The 24630-nt window shown below is 46.8% G+C and overlaps 1 protein-coding gene across 4 annotated transcripts in view; it reads right to left on the bottom strand.

Annotated features, from left to right (window-relative positions):
- Positions 1–24630, bottom strand: part of phf20l1 (PHD finger protein 20 like 1) — a 208469-nt gene that overhangs the window by 57101 nt on the left and 126738 nt on the right. For all 4 annotated transcript variants that reach the window (XM_072468230.1, XM_072468229.1, XM_072468231.1 and 1 more), the window contains one exon: positions 8694–8981. In XM_072468230.1, coding sequence (XP_072324331.1) covers positions 8694–8981 — 288 coding nt within the window. The remainder of the gene's footprint in view (positions 1–8693; positions 8982–24630) is intronic.

Genomic DNA, 24630 nt, shown 5'->3' with positions numbered 1-24630 from the left:
ACTGTATGAGGCTGAGCCTCGCGCACGAAAAGGAAGAGTTCACCCTCCCAAGGGCATCTGCCCACGTGCCCTCCTTGATCTCCTCCCCCAACTCCTCCTCCCACTTACCTTTCAACTCCACCACCAAGGCCTCCTCCTCCTCCTGCATCACCTGGTACGTTTCCGAGATCTTCCCCTCTCCAACCCACCCCACCCCCCCGAGAGCACCCCGTCCTGTGCTGTGTGTGGCAGCAGCCGCGGGAATTCCACCACTTGCCGCCTGGCAAACGCCCTTACCTGTAACTACCTAAAGGTGTTCCCCAGGGGGAGCCCATACTTCTCCTTCACCTCACCCAGGCTCGCGAACTTCCCATCCACAAACAGGCCCCCCAACCTTCTTATCCCTGCCCTGTGCCACCCCGAAAACCCTCCATCTATTCTCCCTGGGACAAACCGGTGGTTCCCCCGTATTGGGGTCCACACCGAGGCCCCCACTTCCCCCCTGTGCCGCCTCCACTGCCCCCAGATTTTGAGGGTAGCCGCCACCACCGGGCTCGTGGTATACCTCATTGGAGGGAGCGGCAGCAGCGCCGTTGCCAGCGCCTCCAGACTCGTACCCTCACAAGACGCCGTCTCCAGCCTCTTCCATGCAGCCCCCTCCCCCTCCATCACCCACTTGCGCACTATCGCCACATTGGCGGCCCAGTAGTACCCACAGAGGTTGGGCTGTGCCAGCCCCATCCCCCCCATCCCTACTCAGCTCCAGGAACACCCTTCTCACCGTTGGAGTCCCTCGCGCCCACACAAACCCCGTTATGCTCCTGTTAACCCGCCTAAAGAAGGCCTTCGGGATAAGAATGGGGAGGCACTGGAACAGGAACAAAAACCTTGGGAACACCGTCATCTTAACTGACTGCACCCTACCCTCCAGGGACAGCGGCAACGAGTCCCATCTCTAGAACTCCTCCTCCATTTGCTCCACTAGCCTTGTGAAATTAAGTCTATGCAGGGCCCCCCAGCTCCTGACCACCTGGACCCCCAAATACCTGAAGCTCCTCTCCGCCCTTTTTAGTGGGAGCTCGCCAATCCCCCTCTCCTGGTCCCCTGGGTGAACAACGAACAATTTGCTCTTCCCCATGTTGAGCTTGTACCCTGAGAAATCCCCGAACTCCCAGAGGATCCTCATTACCTCCGGCATTCCCCCCACCGGGTCCGCCACATATAGCAGCAAATCGTCCCCATAGAGCGACACCCTATGCTCCTCCCACCCCGCACCAACCCCCTCCAGTTCCTCGACTCCTTCAGTGCCATAGCCAGGGTTTCAATCGCCAGTGCAAAGAGCAGGGGGGAGAGGGGACACCCCTGCCTCATCCCTCGATGCAACTCGAAAGACCTCCTCTTGTTCATGGCCACATTCGCCATCGGGACCTTGTACAACAGCCTAACCCACCTGACAAACCCCATCCCAAACCCGAACCTCTTCAGCACCTCCCACAAGTACCCCCAACTCTACCCTATCGAAGGCCTTCTCAGCGTCCATCGCCACCTCTATCTCCGCCTCCGCCTCCCTCGCCAGCATCATAATAACGTTCAGGAGCCTCTGCACATTCGCGTTCAACTGCCTCCCCTTCACGAACCCCGTCTGGTCTTCGTGGATCACCTGCGGCACACAATCCTCAATTCTCGTGGCTAAGACCTTCGGCAGCACCTTGGCATCTACGTTTAACAATGAAATCGGCCTGTAAGACCCACACTGCAGGGGATCCTTGTCCCACTTCAGGATCAAGGAGATCAGTGCCCGGGACATCGTCGGGGCAAAGCCCCTCCCTTGCCTCACTGAAGGTCCTAACTAGCAACGGGCCCCAACAGGTCCACATATTATTTGTAGATTTCGACCGGGAAACCATCCGGCCCCGGTGCCTTCCCCGCCTGCATGCTTCCTATCCCTTTGGCCAGCACCTCCAGCCCAATCGGGGCCCCCAATCCCACCATCAGTCCCTCCTCCACCTTCGGAAACCTCAATTGGTCCAGAAAGTAGCCCATCCCTCCCTCCTCCAGTGGAGGCTCGGACTGATATAGTTCCTCATAAAAGTCCCTGAAGACCCCATTGATGCCAACCCCACTCCGCACCACACTCCCTCCCCTAGGTGGCTGAGGAGGATGGGAAAGACTCTGTTGACATCTTCAGAGTGGCCTTCCGCTGAGTGCATAACCTGGCAGCATGACATAAATGGATGATGGGAATTGCTTGCAACAGAACATTGATAGGCTTGCAGAATGGGAAGACAAGCAGATTTTAATAAAGGGGAGTGTGGGGTGTGTGCATTTTGGCAGAAAGGATAGGAAGGGGTGATTCAAATTTAAAAGCACAGTTCTAAAGAGTGTACATGGGGCAGTAGACCTGGGGGTTCATTAACATAGATCTTCGAAGGTGGCAGTGTATATTGTAGGAACGGTTATGAAAGCATATGGGAGCTTGGAATTCAGAAATAAAGATATTGAGAACAAAAGCACAGAGGTTAAGCCAAACCTTCATAAAGTTCTGGCTGGGTCAGAATTAGAGTATCACATCAAGTTCTAGTCACCACACTTAGGAAGGGTACGAGGGTCCTAGAGAGGTTGCAGAGGAGATTTACCAGAATGGTATCAGGGATGAGGAGTATTAGCTATAAGGCAAAGGTGGAGAAGCTGGGTATTCTCTTTGAAACAAAGAAGGTTGAGAGGAGGTCTTATTCAGATTTAGATAACGGAGACAAAGAAATGCTGTTGCAATTAGCTGACCGTACAAGGAGCAAAGGGATACCGGTTTAAGGTTTTGGACAAGAGATGCAGGGGGAATTTGAAACCAAACTTTTTATGCAGCAAGTGCTATTGAAACTCTCTGCCCAGGAAGCTGCCGGAAGCGGGTACAACAAATGATTTCACAAGGAACTTGCACGAGGACTTAATGGAAATAAAGCTACATGAGTATGGGGATAGAGCAAGAGGATTGGAACTAACTGGTTTGCTCTATATAAAACAAAAAAGAGTGGCTAAGGTAAATATTGGTCCTTCAGAGGATGAGAAGGGAGATTTAATAATGGAAGATGAGGAAATGGCTGAGGAACTGAACAGGTATTTTGGGTCGGTCTTCACAGTGGAAGACACAAATAACATGCCAGTGACTGATGGAAATGAGGCTATGACAGATGAGGACCTTGAGAGGATTGTTATCACTAAGGAGGTAGTGATGGGCAAGCTAATGGGACTAAAGGTAGACAAGTCTCCTGGCCCTGATGGAATGCATCCCAGAATGCTAAAAGAGATGGCTAGGGAAATTTCAAAGACACTAGTGATAATTTACCAAAATTTACTAGACTCTGGGGTGGTACCACCGGTTTGGAAATTAGCAAACGTGACACCACTGTTTAAAAAAGGAGGTAGTCAGAAAGCGGGTAATTATAGACCAGTGAGCTTAACTTCGGTAGTAGGGAAGATGCTGGAATCGATCATCAAGGAAGAAATAGCGAGGCATCTGGATGGAAATTGTCCCATTGGGCAGACACAGCATGGGTTCATAAAGGGCAGGTCGTGCCTAACTAATTTAGTGGAATTTTCTGAGGACATTACCAGTGCGATAGATAACGGGGAGCCGATGGATGTGGTATATCTGGATTTCCAGAAAGCCTTTGACAAGGTGCCGCACAAAAGGTTGCTGCATAAGATAAAGATGCATGGCATTAAGGGTAAAGTAGTAGCATGGATAGAGGATTGGTTAATTAATAAAGCAAAGAGTGGGGATTAATGGGTGTTTCTCTGGTTGGCAATCAGTGGCTAGTGGTGTCCCTCAGGGATCAGTGTTGGGCCCACAATTGTTCACAATTTACATAGATGATTTGGAGTTGGGGACCAAGGGCAATGTGTCTAAGTTTGCAGACAACACTAAGATCAGTGGTAAAGCAAAAAGTGCAGAAGATACTGGAAGTCTGCAGAGGGATTTGGATAGGTTAAGTGAATGGGCTAGGGTCTGGCAGATGGAATACATAAAGGTTATCCATTTTGGTAGGAATAACAGCAAAAGGGATTATTTAAATGATAAAATATTAAAACATGCTGCTGTGCAGAGAGACCTGGGTGTGCTAGTGCATGAGTCACAAAAAGTTGGTTTACAGGTGCAACAGGTGATTAAGAAGGCAAATGGAATTTTGTTCTGCATTGCTAGAAGGATGGAGTTTAAGACTAGGGAGGTTGTGCTGCAATTGTATAAGGTGTTAGTGAGGCCACACCTGAAGTATTGTGTTCAGTTTTGGTCTCCTTATCTGAGAAAGGATATACTGGCGCTGGAGGGTGTGCAGAGGAGATTCACGAGGTTAATCCCAGAGCTGAAGGGGTTGGATTACGAGGAGAGATTGAGTAGACTGGGACTGTACTCGTTGGAATTTAGAAGGATGAGGGGGGATCTTATAGAAACATATAAAATTATGAAGGGAATAGATAGGATAGATGCGGGCAGCTTGTTTCCACTGGTGGGTGAAAGCAGAACTAGGGGGCATAGCCTCAAAATAAGGGGAAGTAGATTTAGGACTGAGTTTAGGAGGAACTTCTTCACCCAAAGGGGTGTGAATCTGTGGAATTCCTTGCCCAATGAAGCAGTTGAGGCTCCTTCATTAAATGTTTTTAAGATAAAGATAGATAGTTTTTTGGAGAATAAAGGGATTAAGGGTTATGGTGTTCGGGCCGGAAAGTGGAGCTGAGTCCACAAAAGATCAGCCATGATCTCATTGACTGGTGAAGCAGGCTCAAGGGGCCAGATGGCCTACTCCTGCGCCGAGTTCTTATGTTCTGCAGAGAGTATAAACTTGATGGGCCAAACAGCCTCCTTCTGAGGCGTAACCTTATGATTCCATACTTCATGAAGTTGCATCATCGCATCAGGCCATGTGGCCATTGGAGCCGGAAGCTCAAGGCTGCAGGCAGGAAAGGCCGCATCTTTGGGATTCCCCCTTTATTGGGGGGGGCTACTGGCTTAAGCCCACATATTTTTTAATTTGATGAAGGGCTCTAAATGTACCTGAATTTGTGGATCTCCGTTTCCTTAGCAGCAGCCACCTCTGCAGGAAGGGCTGCTGGCCTTCCAAAGCTGCAGACCGTCTGACTGGTTCTACAGAAACCCACCCGCCACCTTGAATTAAATAGAGGGAGAGATAGTCTCTTAATTGGCTGCCGCTGGAAGATTGCATGGATGGGTGGGACTCACAGGCCATCGGGTTCGGTGACCACGTCCCAACGGAAAAATATTTTGAATTTACGGGCAGTAAGATTCTGCCGACTCTGCTCAGACCTCACAGCCTGCACCCTGGGAAAGCTACAATACAGGAGAAGTGGTGCTCTCTCATCCTGCCTCGTTCTGTCCATGATGATGATGATCCTCCTGGCATAGAGGACATGGGTGACATCCCTGATACAATAATGGGCTGCAAACTGGGGCGTGTTGCTGAAGGTGCCAGTTGCATGAACGTTTAGGTACTCGGTGATGTTCACAACCACAGGCAGTGCTTTCATGCCATGTTTCGAGGCTCTAGCTTGGCCACAACATGTATCAAACCCCTGTGATAGACTCCTTTGTGAAACGAAGGCACCTGAAACATTGATCCTCAATGAACCTCGGGTTATAGATGTACCTCCTGAAGAGCCGCTGTGGGTACGACCTCTGGCACAACATGCTTCATCAAACCATAAGACATAGTAGCAGAATTAGGCTACTCGGCCCATCGAGTCTGCCCCGCCATTCAATCATGGCTGATATTTTCTCATTCTTATTCTCCTGCCTTCTCCCCATAACCCCTGATCCCCTTATTAATCATGAACCTATCTATCTCTGTCTTAAAGATACTCAGTGAATTGGCCTCCACAGGCTTCTGCGTCAAAGAGTTCCACAGATTCACCACCCTCTGGCTGAAGAAATTCCTCCTCATCTCTGTTTTAAAGGATCGTCCCTTTAGTCTGAGATGGTGTCCTCTGGTTCTAGTTTTTCCTACAAGTGAAAACATCCTCTCCGCGTCCACACTATCCAAGCCTCGCAGTATCTTGTAAGTTTCAATAAGATCCCCTTTCATCCTTCTAAACTCCAACGAGTACCGACCCAGAGTCCTCAAACGTTCCTCATACGACAAGTTCTTCATTCCATGGCTCATTCTTGTGAACCACTTCTGGACCCTTTCCAATGCCAGCACATCCTTCCTTAGATACGGGGCCCAAAGCTGCTCACAATACTCCAAATGGGTCTGACCAGAGCTTTATACAGCCTCAGAAGCACATCCCTGGTCTTGTATTCTAGCCCTCTTGACATGAATTCATCTCCTTCTTCTCCTGGTCATTCCCTGCTACCTCATGTTTTCAACATTGGAATAGGTGTAGCCCTTTCAGCTCCTCAAGCCTGTTCTGCCAACCAGTTAGTATGGCTGATCTGTACCTCACCTCCATTTATCTGCAGTCATTCTATATCCCTTGGCACCCTTAACAATCAAAATCTATTGAGCTCAGTCCTGAATGCTTCAATTGACCCTGCATCCACAGCCTTTGGGGGACAGAATTCCAGTTAATTACTGCTTATTATGTGACAAAGTGTTTTTTACTATCATTCCTGAATGACCCAAATCTAATTGTAAGACTAAGCCCCCTTGTTCTGGATTCAATTAGATCACACTTCAATCTTCTTTACAAACCAAGTCTCTCCAACCTATCTTCTTAACTAACCTGGTCTAGTCTCACTCAGTAACCTTTTCTAGACCCTTTTCCACAAAAAATAACAAATGCGAACTTAAAAATATTTTAAAATCTGGATTGATTGAAATTTACTACACAAGGATAAATGAATATAGAGGCAATGCGAAGAGGAAGGTGGAATTAAGATATAGGCCAACCATAATGCAAATGTATTGTGGTGGAACAGGCTCAAGGGGGTGAATGGCTCAATCCTGTATCTATATCATTCTGGCGAACCTGTGCTGCACCCCTTTCAAGATCAATATATATTTTCTGAGATGCAGTGTCCATAACTGAATGCAGTACTTCAGCTGAGGGCTGACCAAGTATCTGCACAACTGAAGCATAACTTCCTCTACTTTGTATTCCAATCTTCTTGAAATAAAAGCCAACATTCCATTAACCTTTTGATTGCTTTTTTTATACCTGTCTGCCAGATTTTAGTGATTTGTGCACCCGGACCTCCAATCACTTGGCTCCTCAACAATTCCTATTTTGTCAGCATTTAGAAAATACTCCAATTTGTCTTTCTTGGAACTTGGCGACACCCTCTCCTCCTTCAGCCCCAAATGCAGCTCCAATGGACCACCCATGACTCTAGTGAAATTGAAATTGGCAGCTGTTGAAAGCAGTGCAATACCAGCAAAAAGATCTCTCCTCAGAAGTAGGAATTTAGTTACAGATGGCTGAAAATAGATCAACACACAGCCGGAAGTTAACTCGCAAGCTCAAAGGACAAAGCAGCAACTAACTATATATAGTGGATGGGCCTTAGTGCTCCTCAAGGGTACTGAATAGTTAGTGCTACAAGTTGCTGCTGAGTGAGTTTACCATGCGGCGAGTCGAGCGTTCGGCCAGCCCAATACAGCAAAGGGTCCTACAACAAACATAGGATCTGTAATTAAATAATTTAATGAGCGCTTTGAATGCTTCCAGTTTGTTCTCTGGATATCTACAGAAAAGCCTTATGATGGGTGGTGAATTCTGGTACAGGATGAGTGTGTGCACCTGTGCCACCATCATACTGGACAGTTAGGCACAGGAATTAGGCATGTAAAACAGGCATGGTGGCAACACATTTCTTGCATCAAAGTCTTATCCAAAAGACAGCACTGTCAATAATGCAATACTGATCTTGGAGCGTGGTTGTCACCTTTGCTCCTTTAAATAGGCAAAGTCAAGTTAATTCTAATGACCAATAAATTGCTGGCATCAATCAATGAACAGGTGTAAACTTTAAGGTTCCCGGTCAATAACTGGTTTTCCTCCTCTTTTTCTAAATTGTTAGCAGTTGCAGTGTACAAGTGCCACAACCAAGTGGGACCTCCAGCCTGTGATATCAGGTGCTTGATGCAAACACTCAACACAAAAGATCACAAGATGTGCAGCATACATTTTGAACATCACACGTCTGATGACACATTTGGACATCATAATTTTCTAAATCCATGTCTAACTTTTAACTATCTATTGAAAAAAGGAAGGAAATCAATTATTTATAGTCTCCGGAGAAGAATGTCCGGCAAAAGGAAATAGCACATTTACATGGTGCATACAGTCCCTAAATCACCTCAGGATTTGCAATTTTAAAAAGTGAACGAAAAGTCAATCTGACCTCTGACTAACCCAAGCATCTGCATTTTCAGTAATTATACCTTGAAGGAACACATTAGCATTAGAATATATTGTGCATTATATGGTTTAACACTTCTGTCTTCATAAAATAACACATCCTCTGCCTGTGAGAGGCACCATTGACCCATTAGACTCCCATCCAATCTGAAAACAGCCAAATGTATCCAGTGACAAGGGTGGTCTTGCAATAAAAAAGGGTGTGCATGTGCTACTATATGAACAACTGGTTCAAATGTTTGAAACGTTCAAAGGAACTTCTTGCACTTGTTTTTACATTCGTATGTAATTCACCTTGAGACTATCTATACCGATCCAAATACACCTTCTATACTTACAAGAGGAACTTGACAGAGGCCTCCGTCTCTTTAGTCCCAGGCTGTCCACAGGTGATGCTGGCATGTTGGCTGAGGTGGCACGAGTCCGCATCCCACTCTCTAGTGAGCTAGTCTCCGTGTCGGATCCTTTCTCTGTATTGTGGTAATACTTTACGTGGTAATCTAGCAGCTTGGCTTTACGGAAAGCCTTGAAGCACCTGGGAAACTTGCACTTGAACTTGTTGTGGTCAAGTTCAATGACCAGTTCTTTGGGAGCTAATGGATCCTCTGTGTTTTTGGCATTAGTTACTGAAATGAGGGCAGAAAAAAAGGAAACGCCACATTAAAATGAGGGAAATAAGTTAAAGAATATTTCAAAATCACAAATTCAGATGAAGAATGTTGTTTAGTTCATTTGATTTAATCATGCAACATAGTGTTCTGTCTTACATCATTCTCCTTTTTTTTTGGGGGGGGGGGGGGGGAAGAGTTAACCCCTCCTGACCAGCCCATTCAGTTGGTGAAAACTTTCTCTCCTAAACTTGCCCATCTCAAGACACAACCTCCCCATCTCATACTGCATCCACAGCATATTGAAGATTTGCATTATTTTGGGGTTTTCTCTCTCCTGTTTCCCATCCTATAGTATGTTAGGTTCCTAAGCACAAAGACAAAGATTAGCCAATGTAGCTTTTAGCGCTAACGTCTTCCAATTTTGTTTCTAGCATAGAAACAGCCATTCTGCCCAACCAGTCCATTTATGCTCTACTTGAGAGTCTTTTTCATCTTTCCTCATCTATTATTGTATTATTATACCATTCTATTCCTTTCTCCCTCTGTCACTTGTCTAGTTTCTCCTAAAATGCAAATATAATATCCGTGACAATCACTCTGTGGTAGGCAGTTCCATATTCTTACCATTTTTGGGATAAAGATGTTTCCACTTTGGGTACTGTTGAGGGAAATTGCCTCTCTGGGGAAAGCAGCAACAGCCAAATTCGTTGCACCAGAGTTGGTTCTGCTGCAGGGGGGGGGGAATGAGTAAAAAGTGTGGGAATGCAACAGTTGCAGGGGATTTAATTGTAAGGGGAATAAATGGGTGTTTCTGTGGTCGCAAACGAGACTCCAGGATGGTATGCTACCTCCCTGGTGCTCGGGTCAAGGATGTCTCGGCGCAGTTACAGGACATTCTGGAGGGGGTGGAGCAGCCAGTGGTCGTGGTGCACATCGGTAGCAGCGACATTGGTTAAAAAAAAGGAATGAGGGCCTAAAAGCAGAGTATAGGGAGTTAGGAAGAAAGTTGAGAAGTTGGACCTCTAAGGTAGTGATCTCAGGATTATTACCGGTGCCACGTGCTAGTCAGAGTAGAAGTAGCAGGATATATCGGATGAATATGTGGCTGAAGAGACGGTGAGAGAGGGAGGGTTTCAGATTCCTGGGGCATTAGGACCAGCTCTGGGGGAGGTGGCACTAGTACAACCTGGGCAGGACAAGGACTGTTGTCCTAGAGGGAATATTTGCTCGAGTGGCTGGGGAGTGTTTAAATTAAAAAGGCAGAGGGATGGGAACCTAAGCAAGGAATCAGAGGAGGAAACAAGGACAAAAACACAAATACAGAAAGGGGAATAAGGTAAGTGATAGGCAGACAAACCAAGGGCCAGATTCAAACAGGGCCACAGTGAAAAATATTGGGAGTGGGACAAGTAATGTTAAAAAGACAAGCTGAAAGGCTTTATGCCTTAATGCATTCACAATAAAGCATTAATTGCATTCGCAATAAAGCATTAATTACATTCGCAATAAAGCGGATGAACTAATCGCGCAAATAGATGTAAACGGGTCTGATACAACTGAGATTACAGAGACATGACTGTAGAGTGACCAGGAATGGGAACTGAACATCCAGGAATATTCAGTATTTAGGAAGGACAGACAAAAAGGAAAAGGCGGTAGAGTTGTTGAGGAAGGATATTAACTTCGATAATGTGGAATTTGTATGGGTGGAGCTGAAAAGGACCAAGGGGCAAAAAGCGTTAGTGCCCGTTGTATATAGACATCCAAACTGCAGTAGTGATGTTGGGAATGGCATTAAACTGGAAATTAGAGACCTATGCAATAAAGGAACATCTGTAATTATGGGTGATTTTAATCTGTATACAGATTGTGCAAATCAAGTTAATCACAATACCGTAGAGATGGAAGTCCTGGAGTATAAAGGAGATGGTTTTCTGGACGAATACATTGAGGATCCAACGAGAGGACAGGCCACCTTAGACTGGGTACTGTGTAATGAGAACGGAATCATTGGAAATCTAATTGTGCGAAACAAGTTGGGGATGAAAGACCATAATATGATGGAATTTTTCATCAAGATGGCAAGTGAAGTAGTTGATTCTGAGTCTAGGGTCCTATATCTTAATAAAGGAAACTACTTTGATATGAGGCGTGAGTTAGCTATGATCAATTGGGAAACGTTACTTAAAGGGATGACTGTGGATAGGTAACGACAAACATTCAAGGAGCGCTTGGGGGAACTGCAACAATTGCTTGTTCTTGTCTGGCACAAAAGTAAAACAGGAGAAGTGGCCAATCCATGGCTTAAAAGGGAAATTAGAGATGGTATTCGATCCAAGGAAGGAGTATACAAATTGGTCAAGAAAAACAACAGGTCTGAGGATTGGGAGCAGTTTAGAATTCAGCAAAGAAGGACCAAATGTTTGGTTAAGAAGGGGAAAATAGGAGGACCTCCGGTGGCGGCTATGAAGGAGTAAGTCACACATTTGGTGGCCCCCGCTCTGGTCGGACTTTTGGACCTTTCCCCCCTGCTTTTTTCCGGTTTTAAACGGCGAATTCGAAGGCTGAGGCAATTGGGCACCGTTTCCACATATTGGTGTATGGAGAAAAGAACCAGAAGTGCACGAAAAGGCAGAAATAAAAAGGCAGGCAAGGGCTGTGCTGAAGCTGCAGCAGGAGACAGCATGGCCGAGGACCGGACCCCTGGTGTGTCGGCCCAGCGATCAACGGAGCAGGTCATCCAGGACGGCTTTGCCAAGCAGAAAGGGGACTGTCTGGACCCGATTAAAGAGTCGATTGATCGGCTGGAGCAGATTGGACGCCCAGGATCGGGCGATCCAGAAGGTTGAGAAGGCGCTGGCTGTGCAGGAGGAGCATCAAACGGCGGTGGAGCTGGAAGTGGGGATGCTGAGGGACCAGCAAAAGAAGCTTCTGGAGAAGGTGGAGGATTTAGAGAATAGATTCCGTCGGCACAACTTAAGAATTGTCGGGCTCCCGGAGGGGTCTGAGGGAACTGATGCTGGGGCATACATAGCGGGTATGTTCGAGAAGCTGCTGGGGAGGGGACATTCTCCCGACCCTTGGAGGTGGACAGGGCGTACAGAGCGCTTGCAAGGAGACCGCAAACGGGGGACCCTCCGAGGGCAATGGTGGTGAGGTTCCACGGGTTCCTGGACAAGGAATGTATTCTTCAGTGGGCCAAGTGAACACGGAGCTGTAAATGGGACAATATCTTGCGGGTTTACCAGGACCTGAGTGTGGAGATGGCCAGGAAAAGGACAGGCTTCAACCAGATTAAGTCAATCTACTTCAAGAAACAGGTGAAGTTTGGACTGCTGTATCCGGCTCGTCTCTGGGTCACATATGAGGACCAGCATCATTATTTTGAGTCGCCCGAAGACGTGCTGGACTTCGCAAAAAGGAAAGGACTGGTGGGGGGGGCTGAGAACTTTTGAACTTTGATGCAGCTTGTTGGCTTATATTGGTTATTTATTTTTTCTCTTCTGTTTTTTGAGTTCTGTGCAAGAAGGGGGGAAAAAGTTTTTCGTTTTCGGGCTTCTTTTCTGATGAATGTTGGCAATGCCTTTTGCTTTGATGTGCACTTTTGTGAGATGGAGACGTGATTGTTTGGATTTTGGTGTTTTTCTTTCAGTTGGGTGATTGTGTGGGGATTGTTTGATGAGGGAATTTGTTTGTATGAGTGGGGGGGAGGGGAGTGGGGGAACAATAGGTGGGAGACTATTTGGTGCCAGGGTGGGGGCCACCAAGCTAGCTGGAATGTTCGAGGGCTAAATGGGCCGGTCAAGAGGGCACGTGTGTTCGCGCACCTGAGGGGACTGAAGGCGGACGTGGTAATATTGCAGGAGACGCACCTTAGAGTGGTGGACCAGGTTAGATTGAGGAAAGGCTGGGTCAGTCAGGTCTTTCACTCGGGGCTGGACACAAAGACCAGAGGGATTGCGATCTTGATTAATAAACGGGTGATATTTGAGGCGGGTAGAATAGTTTCGGATGTGGGAGGTCGATATATTATGGTTAGCGGTAAGCTGGAGGGGATGAAAATAGTGCTGGTTAATGTGTATGCGCCAAATTGGGATGACGTGAAATTCATAAAGAGGATGCTGGAGAGGATACCGGACCTGGACTCGCACAGACTGATCATGGGAAGGGACTTTAATACAGTTACTGATCCCGGCCTGAATCGGTCATGCTCGAGAACGGGCAGGGTGCCAGCAATGACAAGGGAACTGAAAGGGTTCATGGAGCAGATGGGGGGTGGGGTGGATCCATGGAGATTTAGGCAGCGAGGGTGAAGGAGTTCTCCTTCTACTCCCACGTTCATAAGGTTTACTCTCGGATCGATTTCTTTATCTTGGATAGGGCCTTGCTGCCAGGGGTGGTGGACGCGGGGTACTCTGCGATCACAATCTCGGACCATGCTCCACACTGGGTTGACCGGCAGGTTAGTAAAGATAGCAATCAGCGCCCGCAATGGAGGTTAGATGTAGGGCTGTTGGCGGACGAAGCGGTGTGCGAGAGGCTGAGGAAATGCATACAAAATACCTGCAGGTAAACGATACGGGGGAAGTCTCAGCAGCGGTGGTCTGGGAAGTGCTGAAGGCAGTGGTGAGAGGAGAGTTGATCGCGATCCGGGCTCACAGGGACAGGATGGACAGGGCAGAGAAGGACCGACTGGTAAAAGAGATTCTACAAGTCGTCAGGAGGTACGCGGAGACTCCAGAGATCGGGCTTTTAAGGGAACGGCAGAGGCTACAGGCGGAGTTCAGCCTGTTAACCACAGGGAGGGCAGTGGAACAGCTCAGAAAGGCGAGGGGGCAATCTATGAGCATGGAGAGAAGGCCAGCAGGATGCTTGCACAGCAGCTCAGAAAGAGGCAGCTAGAGAAATAGGGAAAGTTATTGACGGGGATGGGAACTTGGTTGGGGAATCGGCAGGGGTAAGTAAGGCGTTTAGGGATTTCTACAGTAGGCTGTACAGGTCGGAACCCCCTACGGGGCCGGAGGGGATGAGGCACTTCCTGGAGGGGCTGACTTTCCCGAAGGTGGACGGGGAGCAGGTAGAAGGACTGAGGGCCCTGATCAGGTTGGAGGAGATAGTGGAGGGCTTTAAGGCCATGCAGTCGGGTAAAGCCCCGGGACCGGACGGGTTCCCAGCGGAGTTCTATAAAACGTTCTCCGGGATATTGGGACCGGTGCTGATGAAGGTGTTTAATGAGGCAAGGGAAAGAGGGGTTCTGCCCAGACGATGTCACAGGCCACGATTTCGCTTATCCTGAAACGGGACAAGAACCCGGAGCTATGTGGGTCCTACAGGCCGATATCACTGTTGAATGTTGATGCCAAGCTGCTGGCCAAACCTTTGTCCTCCAGAATTGAGGATTGTGTACCGGACGGTATTGTGGAGGATCAGACGGGGTTCGTTAAGGGTAGGAAGCTTGTGGCCAATGTAAGAAGGCTGTTAAACGTGATTATGATACCCCCGGAAGGTAAGGAGGTGGAGGTAGTGGTCGCAATGGATGTGGAAAAAGCTTTTGACCGGGTTGAATGGGATTATTTATGGGAGGTTCTGGGGCAGTTCGGATTTGGGAGGGGCTTAATTGCCTGGGTCAGGTTGCCCCCTCTCCCCACTGCTGTTTGCGCTGGCGATAGAGCCGCTGGCAATTGCTCTGAGAGCCTCACGGGGCTGGTCCGGCGGGGGGGCACAGAATCTCGCTTTACGCGGATGACCTGCTCCTGTATGTTTCGGATCCAATTGAGGGGATTGAAGAAATCATGGGAATTTTAGTGGAATTTGGCCGGTTCTCGGGGTATAAGCTTAATATGGGGAAGAGCGAGATGTTTGCGGTCCAGGCGAGGGGTCAGGGGAGGCGACAGGGGAACTGCCGTTTAGATTGGTAGGGGACAGTTTCAGGTACCTAGGTATTCAAGTAGCGCGGGATTGGGACCGGCTACATAGATTGAACTTGGCCCGGTTGGTAGATCAGATGAAAGATAATTTCCGGAGATGGAATGCGCTCCAGTTGTCTCTAGCCGGTGGAGTCCAAACGGTGAAAATGAGGTCCTCCCGAGATTCCTGTTTGTATTTCAATGTCTCCCCATCTTTATTCCGCGGTCCTTTTTTAAGCGGGTCAATAAAGTTATTGCGGGCTTCGTGTGGGGGGGCAAGTCCCCGCGAGTGAGGAGGGTAATGTTTGAGTGGAGTCGGGAAGTGGGCGGGCTGGCGCTGCTGAACTTTAGCAATTAGTACTGGGCGACTAACATAGCCATGATTAGGAAGTGGCATGGGTGCGTATGGAGGTGGCTTCTTGTAAGGGCACCAGTCTGGGGGCGTTGGTAACTGCGCCTCTGCCGTTCCCGCCGGTGCGGTACTCCACCAGCCCCGTGGTGGTGGCAGCCCTGAGAGCCTGGGGGCAATGGAGGAGACATGTGGGAGCATGAGGGAGCATCGGTCTGGTCCCCAATCTGCGATAATCACCGGTTTGCCCCGAGGAGGATGGACGGGGGGCTACGAATATGACGGAGAGCGGGGATTGAGAGAATGGGGGACTTGTTTATAGAGGGGAGCTTTCCAAGTAGGAGGGTGCTGGAGGAGAAGTTTGCAACAAATTCAGATATCTGCAGGTGCGGGATTTCCTGCGTAGAAAGGTATCAACCTTCCCACTCCTGCCGCTAAGGGGGATTCAGGATAGTCTCTAGAGGATGGGTAGGAAAGGGGAGTGTCTCTGACATTTACAAGGAACTTATGGGATCAGAGGAGACGCAGACCGAGGAGCTGAAGCGAAAGTGGGAGGAGGAGCTGGGGGGAGAGATAGAGGAAGGCCTTTGGGCGGACGCGTTGAGTAGAGTCAACACGACCGCAACCTGTGCCAGGCTCAGCCTGATTCAATTCAAGGACGTTCACCGGGCTCACATGATAGTGGCCCTGATGAGCTGATTCTTTGGGGTGGAGGATAGGTGTGAAAAATGCGTGGGAGGACCAGCGAACCATGTCCACATGTTCTGGGCATGTCCAAAGCTTAGGGGATTTTGGCAGGGGTTTGCTGAGGTCATGTCCAAGGTATTAAAAATGAGTCCAGAGGTGGCGATTTTCAGGGTGTCGGAAGATCCGGGAATCCAGGAGGAGAAAGAGGCAGACGTTCTGGCCTTTGCTTCCCTGGTAGCCCGGAGACGGATACTATTAGCTTGGAGGGACTCAAAGTCCCCGAAGTCGGAGACCTGGCTACCGGACATGGCTAGCTTTCTCTGTTTGGAAAAAATCAAGTTCGCCTTGAGAGGGTCACTGTTAGGGTTCGCCCGGAGGTGGAACCGTTCGTCGACTTCTTCGCGGAAAATTAATCGTTAGCAGAGGGGGGGGTTAGGTTAGTGTAGATTAGGGGGTTAATTAATGGTGGGACCTGTTGGGGAGGGAGGTGGTATTTGCACTATGTTTATATTCTCATGTACAATGTTTATATTGCTGCTATCACAATGCCCCAAAAAACCTCAATAAAATGTTTATTAAAAAAAAGAAGCGGAAAATAGAGTACGAGGGTAAGCATGCAGGAAACAGAAAAGCTGACAGTACAAGTTTCTATCTGTACGCAAACAGAAAAAGATTGGTGAAATTCCCTTACAATCAGCAATAGGAGAATTTATAATTGGGGACACACACAAAGAAATGACTGAGCAACTAGTACATACTTTGGTTCTGTCTTCACAAATGAGAACACTGATAAGATACCAGAAATGCTGGGGAACGCAGGATTTAGTGAGAGGGTGGAACTGAAGGTGATCAATATCAGTACAGAAATGGTGTTGGGGAAATTAATGGGATTGAAGGCTGATAAAGGGATCAAAGGAAATGGGGGAAAGGCAGGATTAGGCTATTGAGTTAGATGACCAGCCATGGTCATAATGAATTCGGGAGCAGGCTCGAATGGCCTTCTCCTTCTCCTATTTTCTATGTTTCTGAATTCCCTATTGGTTCTCTAGGTGATTGTCTTATGTTGATGGCCTTGAGTTACGTTCTTCTCCTCAAGAGAAAACATACTGTATCAACTCAAACAAAATATTTCATAAATTTTAAAGATCTCCACTAGGTCAACCCTCAGCCTTTTTTCAAGAGAAACATATCCAACTTTCTGCACCTGCGCCAGTGCCTCGGAATCCTTTTTATAATATGGCACGCTGTTCAGGAAGTGTGCTCTAACCAAGGTTTGATATGGGTTTAGCATAACCTCCGTACTTTGGAGAACCGAGGCCAGAGGAAGAATGTCTGGTTGTCAGCCTGCCAGCAGTGTAGGGTCAGACTCCTGTTAAGTTCTTTGGGAGCCAGCTGCCATATTTCCTTCAGCTGGATGTGAAGGCCCGGTGTTTCAAATTAGAAAGGGCGCACCATGTCCCGTTTTTGAGGCTTAGGGACAATCAATGCTCCAGGCACATTATCATTCAATTTAGCAACTTCAAAGATGGGCAGAAGGTTCTGGAGGCGGTGAGGCCTGGTGGGACTTGGTTCCATGAAGGGACGAGGATCTCCTTTTTCCAGGACGTTTTAGCGGCAACACAGCTAAAGTGTCAAGGCTTTGATGAAGTTCAAAAAAAGCTCAAGGCGGCTGGAATGAATTATGCCCTGCGTTATCCTACGAGCCTGAGAGTGATATGTGATGACTCCGTTAAGTCTTTCGATAATCTGGCTAGTGCCCAGGCCTTCGTTAAGTCCATAGAAGATGAGGACTTGGACTGACGGTCTGCAGCTTGGTGAAATTTGAAAATCGGACTTTGTCATATTGTTTTATGTCTAATTTTATATTAGGTGTTAACATTTGAGGACTGTAATGAATGTCTTATCCTTAAAAATTTCAGGGACTTTCATTCCTGGTAGCTGTGCAGCGTGCTAATTATCCATCTTTTCTTTTCTTATCCATATCTTTATGATGATAACACTGGTTGTTTGGTATCCTCTCTTTAGTCATGACAGAACCGAGTGGTGCCATTGCCGGGCGGTGACTAGAAGGTTTAGGTCTTCATGGGTGGGTTCATTTGGCTCACATTCGCTTGTTGGCTTTTTTCTTCTCCGCTCTGTTGAGGAGTATGTCTCCTGATGGTAATGATACTATGGTCGTGGGTTCAGCCTTATGGGTCCTCACCTATGTTGAGGAATGTCCATTTAGAACTAATGTGATAGACATTCTTTTGTATTTTTGTTGTGTTGGGGTTTGTATGTTGTTGACTAAATCCTGTATTGGTGCAGACAGGTCTTTTATCCAAGAGATATTATCCAGAAGATTATCCAATGTTAGGGATATTCTGTTGCCTCTGGTGTAACTTGAGATGGGGGAGGTGTGTTGTGGCGCACACCCTATTGTTTTTTTGGTAGTCTGTAATGGCAGTAATTAATTTATGTTCCTGGAATGTGTGGGGAATTCATCGTCCTATCAGAGCTTTGTTACAGGAGACTCATTTGGATGACAAGGAGCACTTAAAGTTCAAGCAGGAATGGGTGGGGCAGGACTTCTTTGCCTTGTTTTCGATGAGCAGCAGGGGAGTAGCAATTTTGGGCAACAAAGATGTTCCCTTCAAGGTGGAGAATTGTGTGCAGATAAGGGGGGGGGAGGGGGGGGGTAGATATGCGATTGTTAGGGGGTTTGTACATGGTGAATCTGTCTCGGTAATGAATGTGTATGGCCTGCCGAATTATTCCCCGGAGTTTGTCACTAAAGTCTTTATGGACTTTGCAGAGCTGGCTTTGGCCTATTCTTTTTGGGAGGAGACTTTAATTGTCATCTGATACCCTTAACTAGAAATCCCCCACTCTACAGGCATCAGTATGTGAGGGGGTGGGATACCTCGATGTGGAGGACATTACATCTTAAGAGATAAAATAATTTACATTTTTCTCAGCCCCTCATCACTGTCATACTAGAATTGACTGTTTTTTTGTGCCTAGGGCAATCCCATATTAGGTGTCCTCCTGCTTCATAGGTGGCATCGTGATCTCTAACAATGCTCCTGTCTTCATGGAGCTCAAGGGATTGCCTCCTCGATCTAGGTCATGGCAGTTCAACGCCTCCCTACTTAGGGATAAATCCTTTACTACAGAAGGAGCTTGCGCTTTTTTACTTGGTCAATTCCCCCTTGAATGTCTCCCCATCTATTCTGTGGGATACCTGCAAGGCTTATGCTTATACAGCCAACAAAAGGTAGAGAATGCTGGAAAACCAATGCCAGTTGGAGGTTAGATTGGCTGTAGCGGCGGAGGAACGTAGGATGTTTTTGCATGTGAATTTTACACGGAACTTAAGGAACTGTTAATAGTTCCATTAGAGGGTATGTACAGATCTGCTACCTCCAACACTGTGGAAGTGACTATTTTCTTGATTTTGAAGACAGGCAAGAACCTAGAGGAGTGTACCTCCTATAGGCCAATCTTGCTTTTGAATGATTGAAATTGTTGTCTACGGTGTTTGTGCGTCAACAGGAGGGAATTCTCCCAATGATCATCCAGGAGGACCAGACTGGGTTCAGAAAGGGTCGGTTTTCTAGCAATGTCCGACGGTTACTGAATATGATCCAAGTTTTCCAGAAGCTGATGTTGGATGGGTTAGTGATCTCCTTGGATGCAGAGAAAGCTTTTGATAGGGTGGAGTGGAATTACTTAATTTGTATGTTGTGGAGATTTGGGCTGGATGAAGAATATGTTAGACCATAAGACATAGGAGCGGAAGTAAGGCCATTCGGTCCATCGAGTCCACTCCACCATTCAATCATGGCTGATTTCAACTCCATTTACCCGCTCTCTCTCCATAGCCCTTAATTCCTCGAGAAATCAAGAATTTATCAACTTCTGTCTTAAAGACACTCAACGTCCCGGCCTCCACCTCCCTCTGTGGCAATGAAATTCACAGACCCACCACTCTCTGGCTGAAGAAATTTCTCCTCATCTCTGTTCTAAAGTGACTCCCTTTTATTCTAAGGCTGTGCCCCCGGGTCCTAGTCTCCCCTGCTAATGGAAACAACTTCCCTACGTCCATCCTGTCTAAGCCATTCATTATCTTGTAAGTTTCTATTCGATCTCCCCTCAACCTCCTAAACTCCAATGAATATAATCCTAGGATCCTCAGATGTTCATCGTTATGTTAGGCCTACCATTCCTGGGATCATCCGTGTGAATCTCCGCTGGACCCACTCCAGTGCCAATATGTCTTTCCTGAGGTGTGGGGCCCAAAATTGCTCACAGTATTCTAAATGGGGCCTAACTAGTGCTTTATAAAGCTTCAGAAGTACATCCCTGCTTTTATATTCCAAGCCTCTTGAGATAAATGACAACATTGCATTTGCTTTCTTAATTACGGACTCAACCTGCAAGTTTACCTTTAGAGAATCCTGGACTAGGACTCCCAAGTCCCTTTGCACTTCAGCATTATGAATTTTGTCACCGTTTAGAAAATAGTCCATGCCTCTATTCTTTTTTCCAAAGTGTAAGACCTCGCACTTGCCCACGTTGAATTACATCAGCCATTTCTTGGACCACTCTCCTAAACTATCTAAATCTTTCTGCAGCCTACCCATTTCCTCAATATTACCTGCCCCTCCACCTATCTTTGTATCATCAGCAAACTTAGCCAGAATGCCCCCAGTGCCGTCATCTAGATCGTTGATAAATAAAGAGAACAGCTGTGGCCCCAACACTGAACCCTGCGGGACACCACTCGTCACCGGTTGCCATTCCGATAAACAACCTTTTATCCCAACTCTCTGCCTTCTGCCTGACAGCCAATCGTCAATCCATGTTAGTACCTTGCCTCGAATACCATGGGCCCTTATTTTACTCAGCAGTCTCCCGTGAGGCACCTTATCAAAGGCCTTTTGGAAGTCAAGATAGATAACATCCATTGGCTCTCCTTGGTCTAACCTATTTGTTATCTCTTCAAAGAACTCTAACAGGTTTGTCAGGCACGACCTCCCCTTACTAAATCCATGCTGACTTGTCCTAATCTGACCCTGCACTTCCAAGAATTTAGAAATCTCATCCTGAACAATGGATTCTAGAATCTTGCCAACAACCGAGGTTAGGCTAATTGGCCTATAATTTTCCATCTTTTTCCTTGTTCCCTTCTTGAGCAGGGGGGTTACAACAGCAATTTTCCAATCCTCTGGGACTTTCCCTGACTCCAGTGACTTTTGAAAGATCATAACTAACGCCTTCACTATTTCTTCAGCTATCTCCTTTAGAACTCTAGGATGTAGCCCATCTGGGCCCGGAGATTTATCAATTTTTAGACCTCTTAGTTTCTCTAGCACTTTCTCCTTTGTGATGGCTACCATATTCAACTCTGCCCCCTGACTCTCCGGAATTGTTGGGATATTACTCCTGTCTTCTACTGTGAAGACTGACGCAAAGTACTTATTTAGTTCCTCAGCTATTTCCTTGTGTCCCATCATTAGATTACCAGCGTCATTTTGGAGCGGCCCAATGTCTACCTTTGCCTCCCGTTTGTTTTTAATGTATTTAAAGAAACTTTTACTATCATTCCTAATGTTACTGGCTAGCCTACCTTCATATTTGATCCTCTCTTTCCTTATTTCTCTCTTTGTTATCCTCTGTTTGTTTTTGTAGCCTTCCCAATCTTCTGACTTCCCACTACTCTTTGCCACATTATCGGCTTTCTCTTTTGCTTTGATGCATTCCCTGACTTCCTTTGTCAGCCATGGCTGCCTAATCCCCCCTCTGATAACCTTTCTTTTCTTTGGGATGAACCTCTGTACTGTATCCTCAATTACTCCCAGAAACTCCTGCCATTGTTGTTCTACTGTCTTTCCCACTAGGCTCTGCTCCCAGTCGATTTTCGTCAGTTCCTCCCTCATGCCCCTGTAGTTACCTTTATTTAACTGTATCACCTTTACATCTGATTCTACCTTCTTTCTTTCAAATTGCAGATTGAATTCTACCATATTATGATCACTGCCTCCTAACTGTTCCCTTACTTTAAGATCTTTTATCAAGTCTGGTTCATTACATAACACCAAGTCCAGAATGGCCTGTTCCCTCGTGGGCTCCATCGCAAGCTGTTCCAAAAAGCCCTCCTGTAAACATTCAATGAATTCCCTTTCTTTGGGTCCACTGGCAACATTATTTACCCAGTCCACCTGCATATTGAAGTCCCCCATGATCACTGTGACCTTGCCTTTCTGACATGCACTTTCTATTTCGTGGTGCATCTTGTGCCCCTGGTCCTGACCACTGTTAGGAGGCCTGTACATAACTCCCATTATGGTCTTTTTGCCTTTGTGGTTCCTCAACTCTACCCACACAGACTCCACATCATCTGACCCTATGTCGTTTAGTGCTATTGATTTAATTTCATTCCTAATTAACAAGGTAACCCCGCCCCCTCTGCCCACCTCTCTGTCTTTTCGATAGGTTGTGAATCCCTGGATGTTTAAATGCCAGTCCTGAACCCCCTGCAACCACGTTTCTGTGATGCCTACCACATCATACCTGCCAGGCACAATCTGGGCCACAAGCTCATCTACCTTGTTCCGTACACCGCGCGCATTTTAATATGGCACCTTTAATTCTCTATTGACCGTCCCTTTTTGTTTTCTTAGTGTGGTGGACGTTGGTTTACTGAGCCTTTCCATACACTGCGTCATATTTTGTGAGATGGGGACTATCGTAACCTCCCCTGAGTTCTGTCTTTTCGTATTTTTTTGTATTCCTAAACAGCTACGCTTCCCATTTATTACTTCACCTCTTGGTTACCTGACTTTCCCTTCCCCCCCCAATCTCTAGTTTAAAGTCCTATTGACCACCCTATTTACTCTTTTCGCCAGAACACTGGTCCCAGCTCGGTTCAGGTGGAGACCATCCCAACGGTATAGGTCCCCCCTGTCCCAAAACTGATGCCAGTGTCCCATGAAAAGGAACCCCTCTTTCCCACACCACTCTTTCAGCCACGTGTTAACTTCCCTTATTCTTGCCTCCCTATGCCAATTTGCACGTGGCTCGGGCAGTAATCCGGAGATTATGACCCTTGAGAACCTGTTTTTTTAAATTTGAATCCTTGCTCTTTATAATCTCTAAACAGGTCCTCTTTCCTAGACTTGCCCATGTTGTTGGTACCGACATGGACCACAACAACTGGATCCTCCCCCTCCCTCTCCATGTTAAGTGTTTTCAGGTGTTGTACCACAGGCCCTTGGTGGCAGTGCCCATGAATGGTAACAGATCTGAGAATTTTGGTCTTCAGAGAGGGATTAGGCAGGGCTGCCCCGTCCCCCTTGCTGTTCACACTGTCCACAGAGCCTTTTACGGAGGCTACGGGGCTATATTGCTTGATATCTAGGGTATGCTGTAGGGGGGAAGCAGCATCATGCGCTATGTTGACGATGTGCTGCTATTTGTATCGAAGGCGGATGTTTCAGTTCTCGCTATCATTGACGTGGTAGATAGATTTAGTGCCTTCTTTGGTTATAAGATTAATTGAACAAAGTCAGAAGCTGTGCTGGTGGGAGAGTTGAAGGATAAACAACCCCGCTTTGTTAATTTTCCTTTTAGGTGGTCTCCATCAGGGTTCACTTATCTGTGTGTTGCAATTACCTCATTTATCAAACTATGGAGCCATTTTTACTCAGTTAATTGCATCTATTAGATGGAACTTGACTCGTTGATCCTCCCTGCCGTTATCATGGTTGGGTAGGATTGCTTTGATTAAGATGAATGTGTTGCCTAGGGTGCTCCATCCCTTGCAGATGTTGCCAATCTTGATGTCTGCTAGAGTCTTAAAAGAGATTAATGGAATGATTAGCTTGGTTATTTGAAATGAAAAGAAGCCTGGTCTGAAGTTCACCAAGCTGCAGCTCTCAGGTTCCAAGGGGAAGGTCTAAGGGTCCTGAATATTAGACTGTACCAATTAACCTCTCATTTTAGGTTTACAAGGGACTGGGTTAAAAAGGAACCCACCTCCATTTGGCTCGATATTGAAGCAGACCTGTCCGCTTTCTCTTCGTAGATCTTGTTATTTTATGGGGACTTTAAGTCGGGTTCTGCTAGCTGCAAAAATCCTATTATTATTAATACTTTGCGTGGAGTATGGTCCGTCAAGTAGAAGGGAGATCTAAACGGACTTTCTCCCATGCAGGGCAACCGGGGCTTCCCACCAGGTATTATGGATCATATTGGGAGGGATAGAGGCATTTGTAGGCTGGGAGATATGTTCAGTGGTGCTTCTTTGTCATTCTTTGAGCAGCTATGCTCAACAATTTGACATTCCAAGACACTCGCCTTTTTAAAATATCTGCAATTTAGTGACTTTATCCTTTACAAGACAACTTTGCGTCTTGATTCCAATTTTCCCGATGGAAAAAAATCTAATTTTTGTGGAGCCTAGAGAGTTAATTCGCAAGATTTATGAACCTTGTGTTCTAAATCCTGCATTAGTACATTGGGTACCGTGCAGTCTTGGTCTTGCTAACTAATATTGAGGAGGAGACATGGGGTAGTATATGAAATTATGGCAATAACATTTTGGTATCCAATAGAATGAAGGACACTCAGTTTAAAATACTGCAGCACTTGCATATCTTACTGAGTTTGAGTCACACGTTTAATCCTGCTATATCTCCGTTGTGCCTAAAGTACCATTCGGCCCATCGAGTCTACACCG

This window comes from Scyliorhinus torazame, chromosome 11 (genome assembly GCF_047496885.1).
Source record: "Scyliorhinus torazame isolate Kashiwa2021f chromosome 11, sScyTor2.1, whole genome shotgun sequence".
NCBI lineage: Eukaryota > Metazoa > Chordata > Chondrichthyes > Carcharhiniformes > Scyliorhinidae > Scyliorhinus > Scyliorhinus torazame.
Note: the sequence above shows the minus strand (reverse complement) of the source record. Positions and strands in the feature narration are given on the sequence as shown.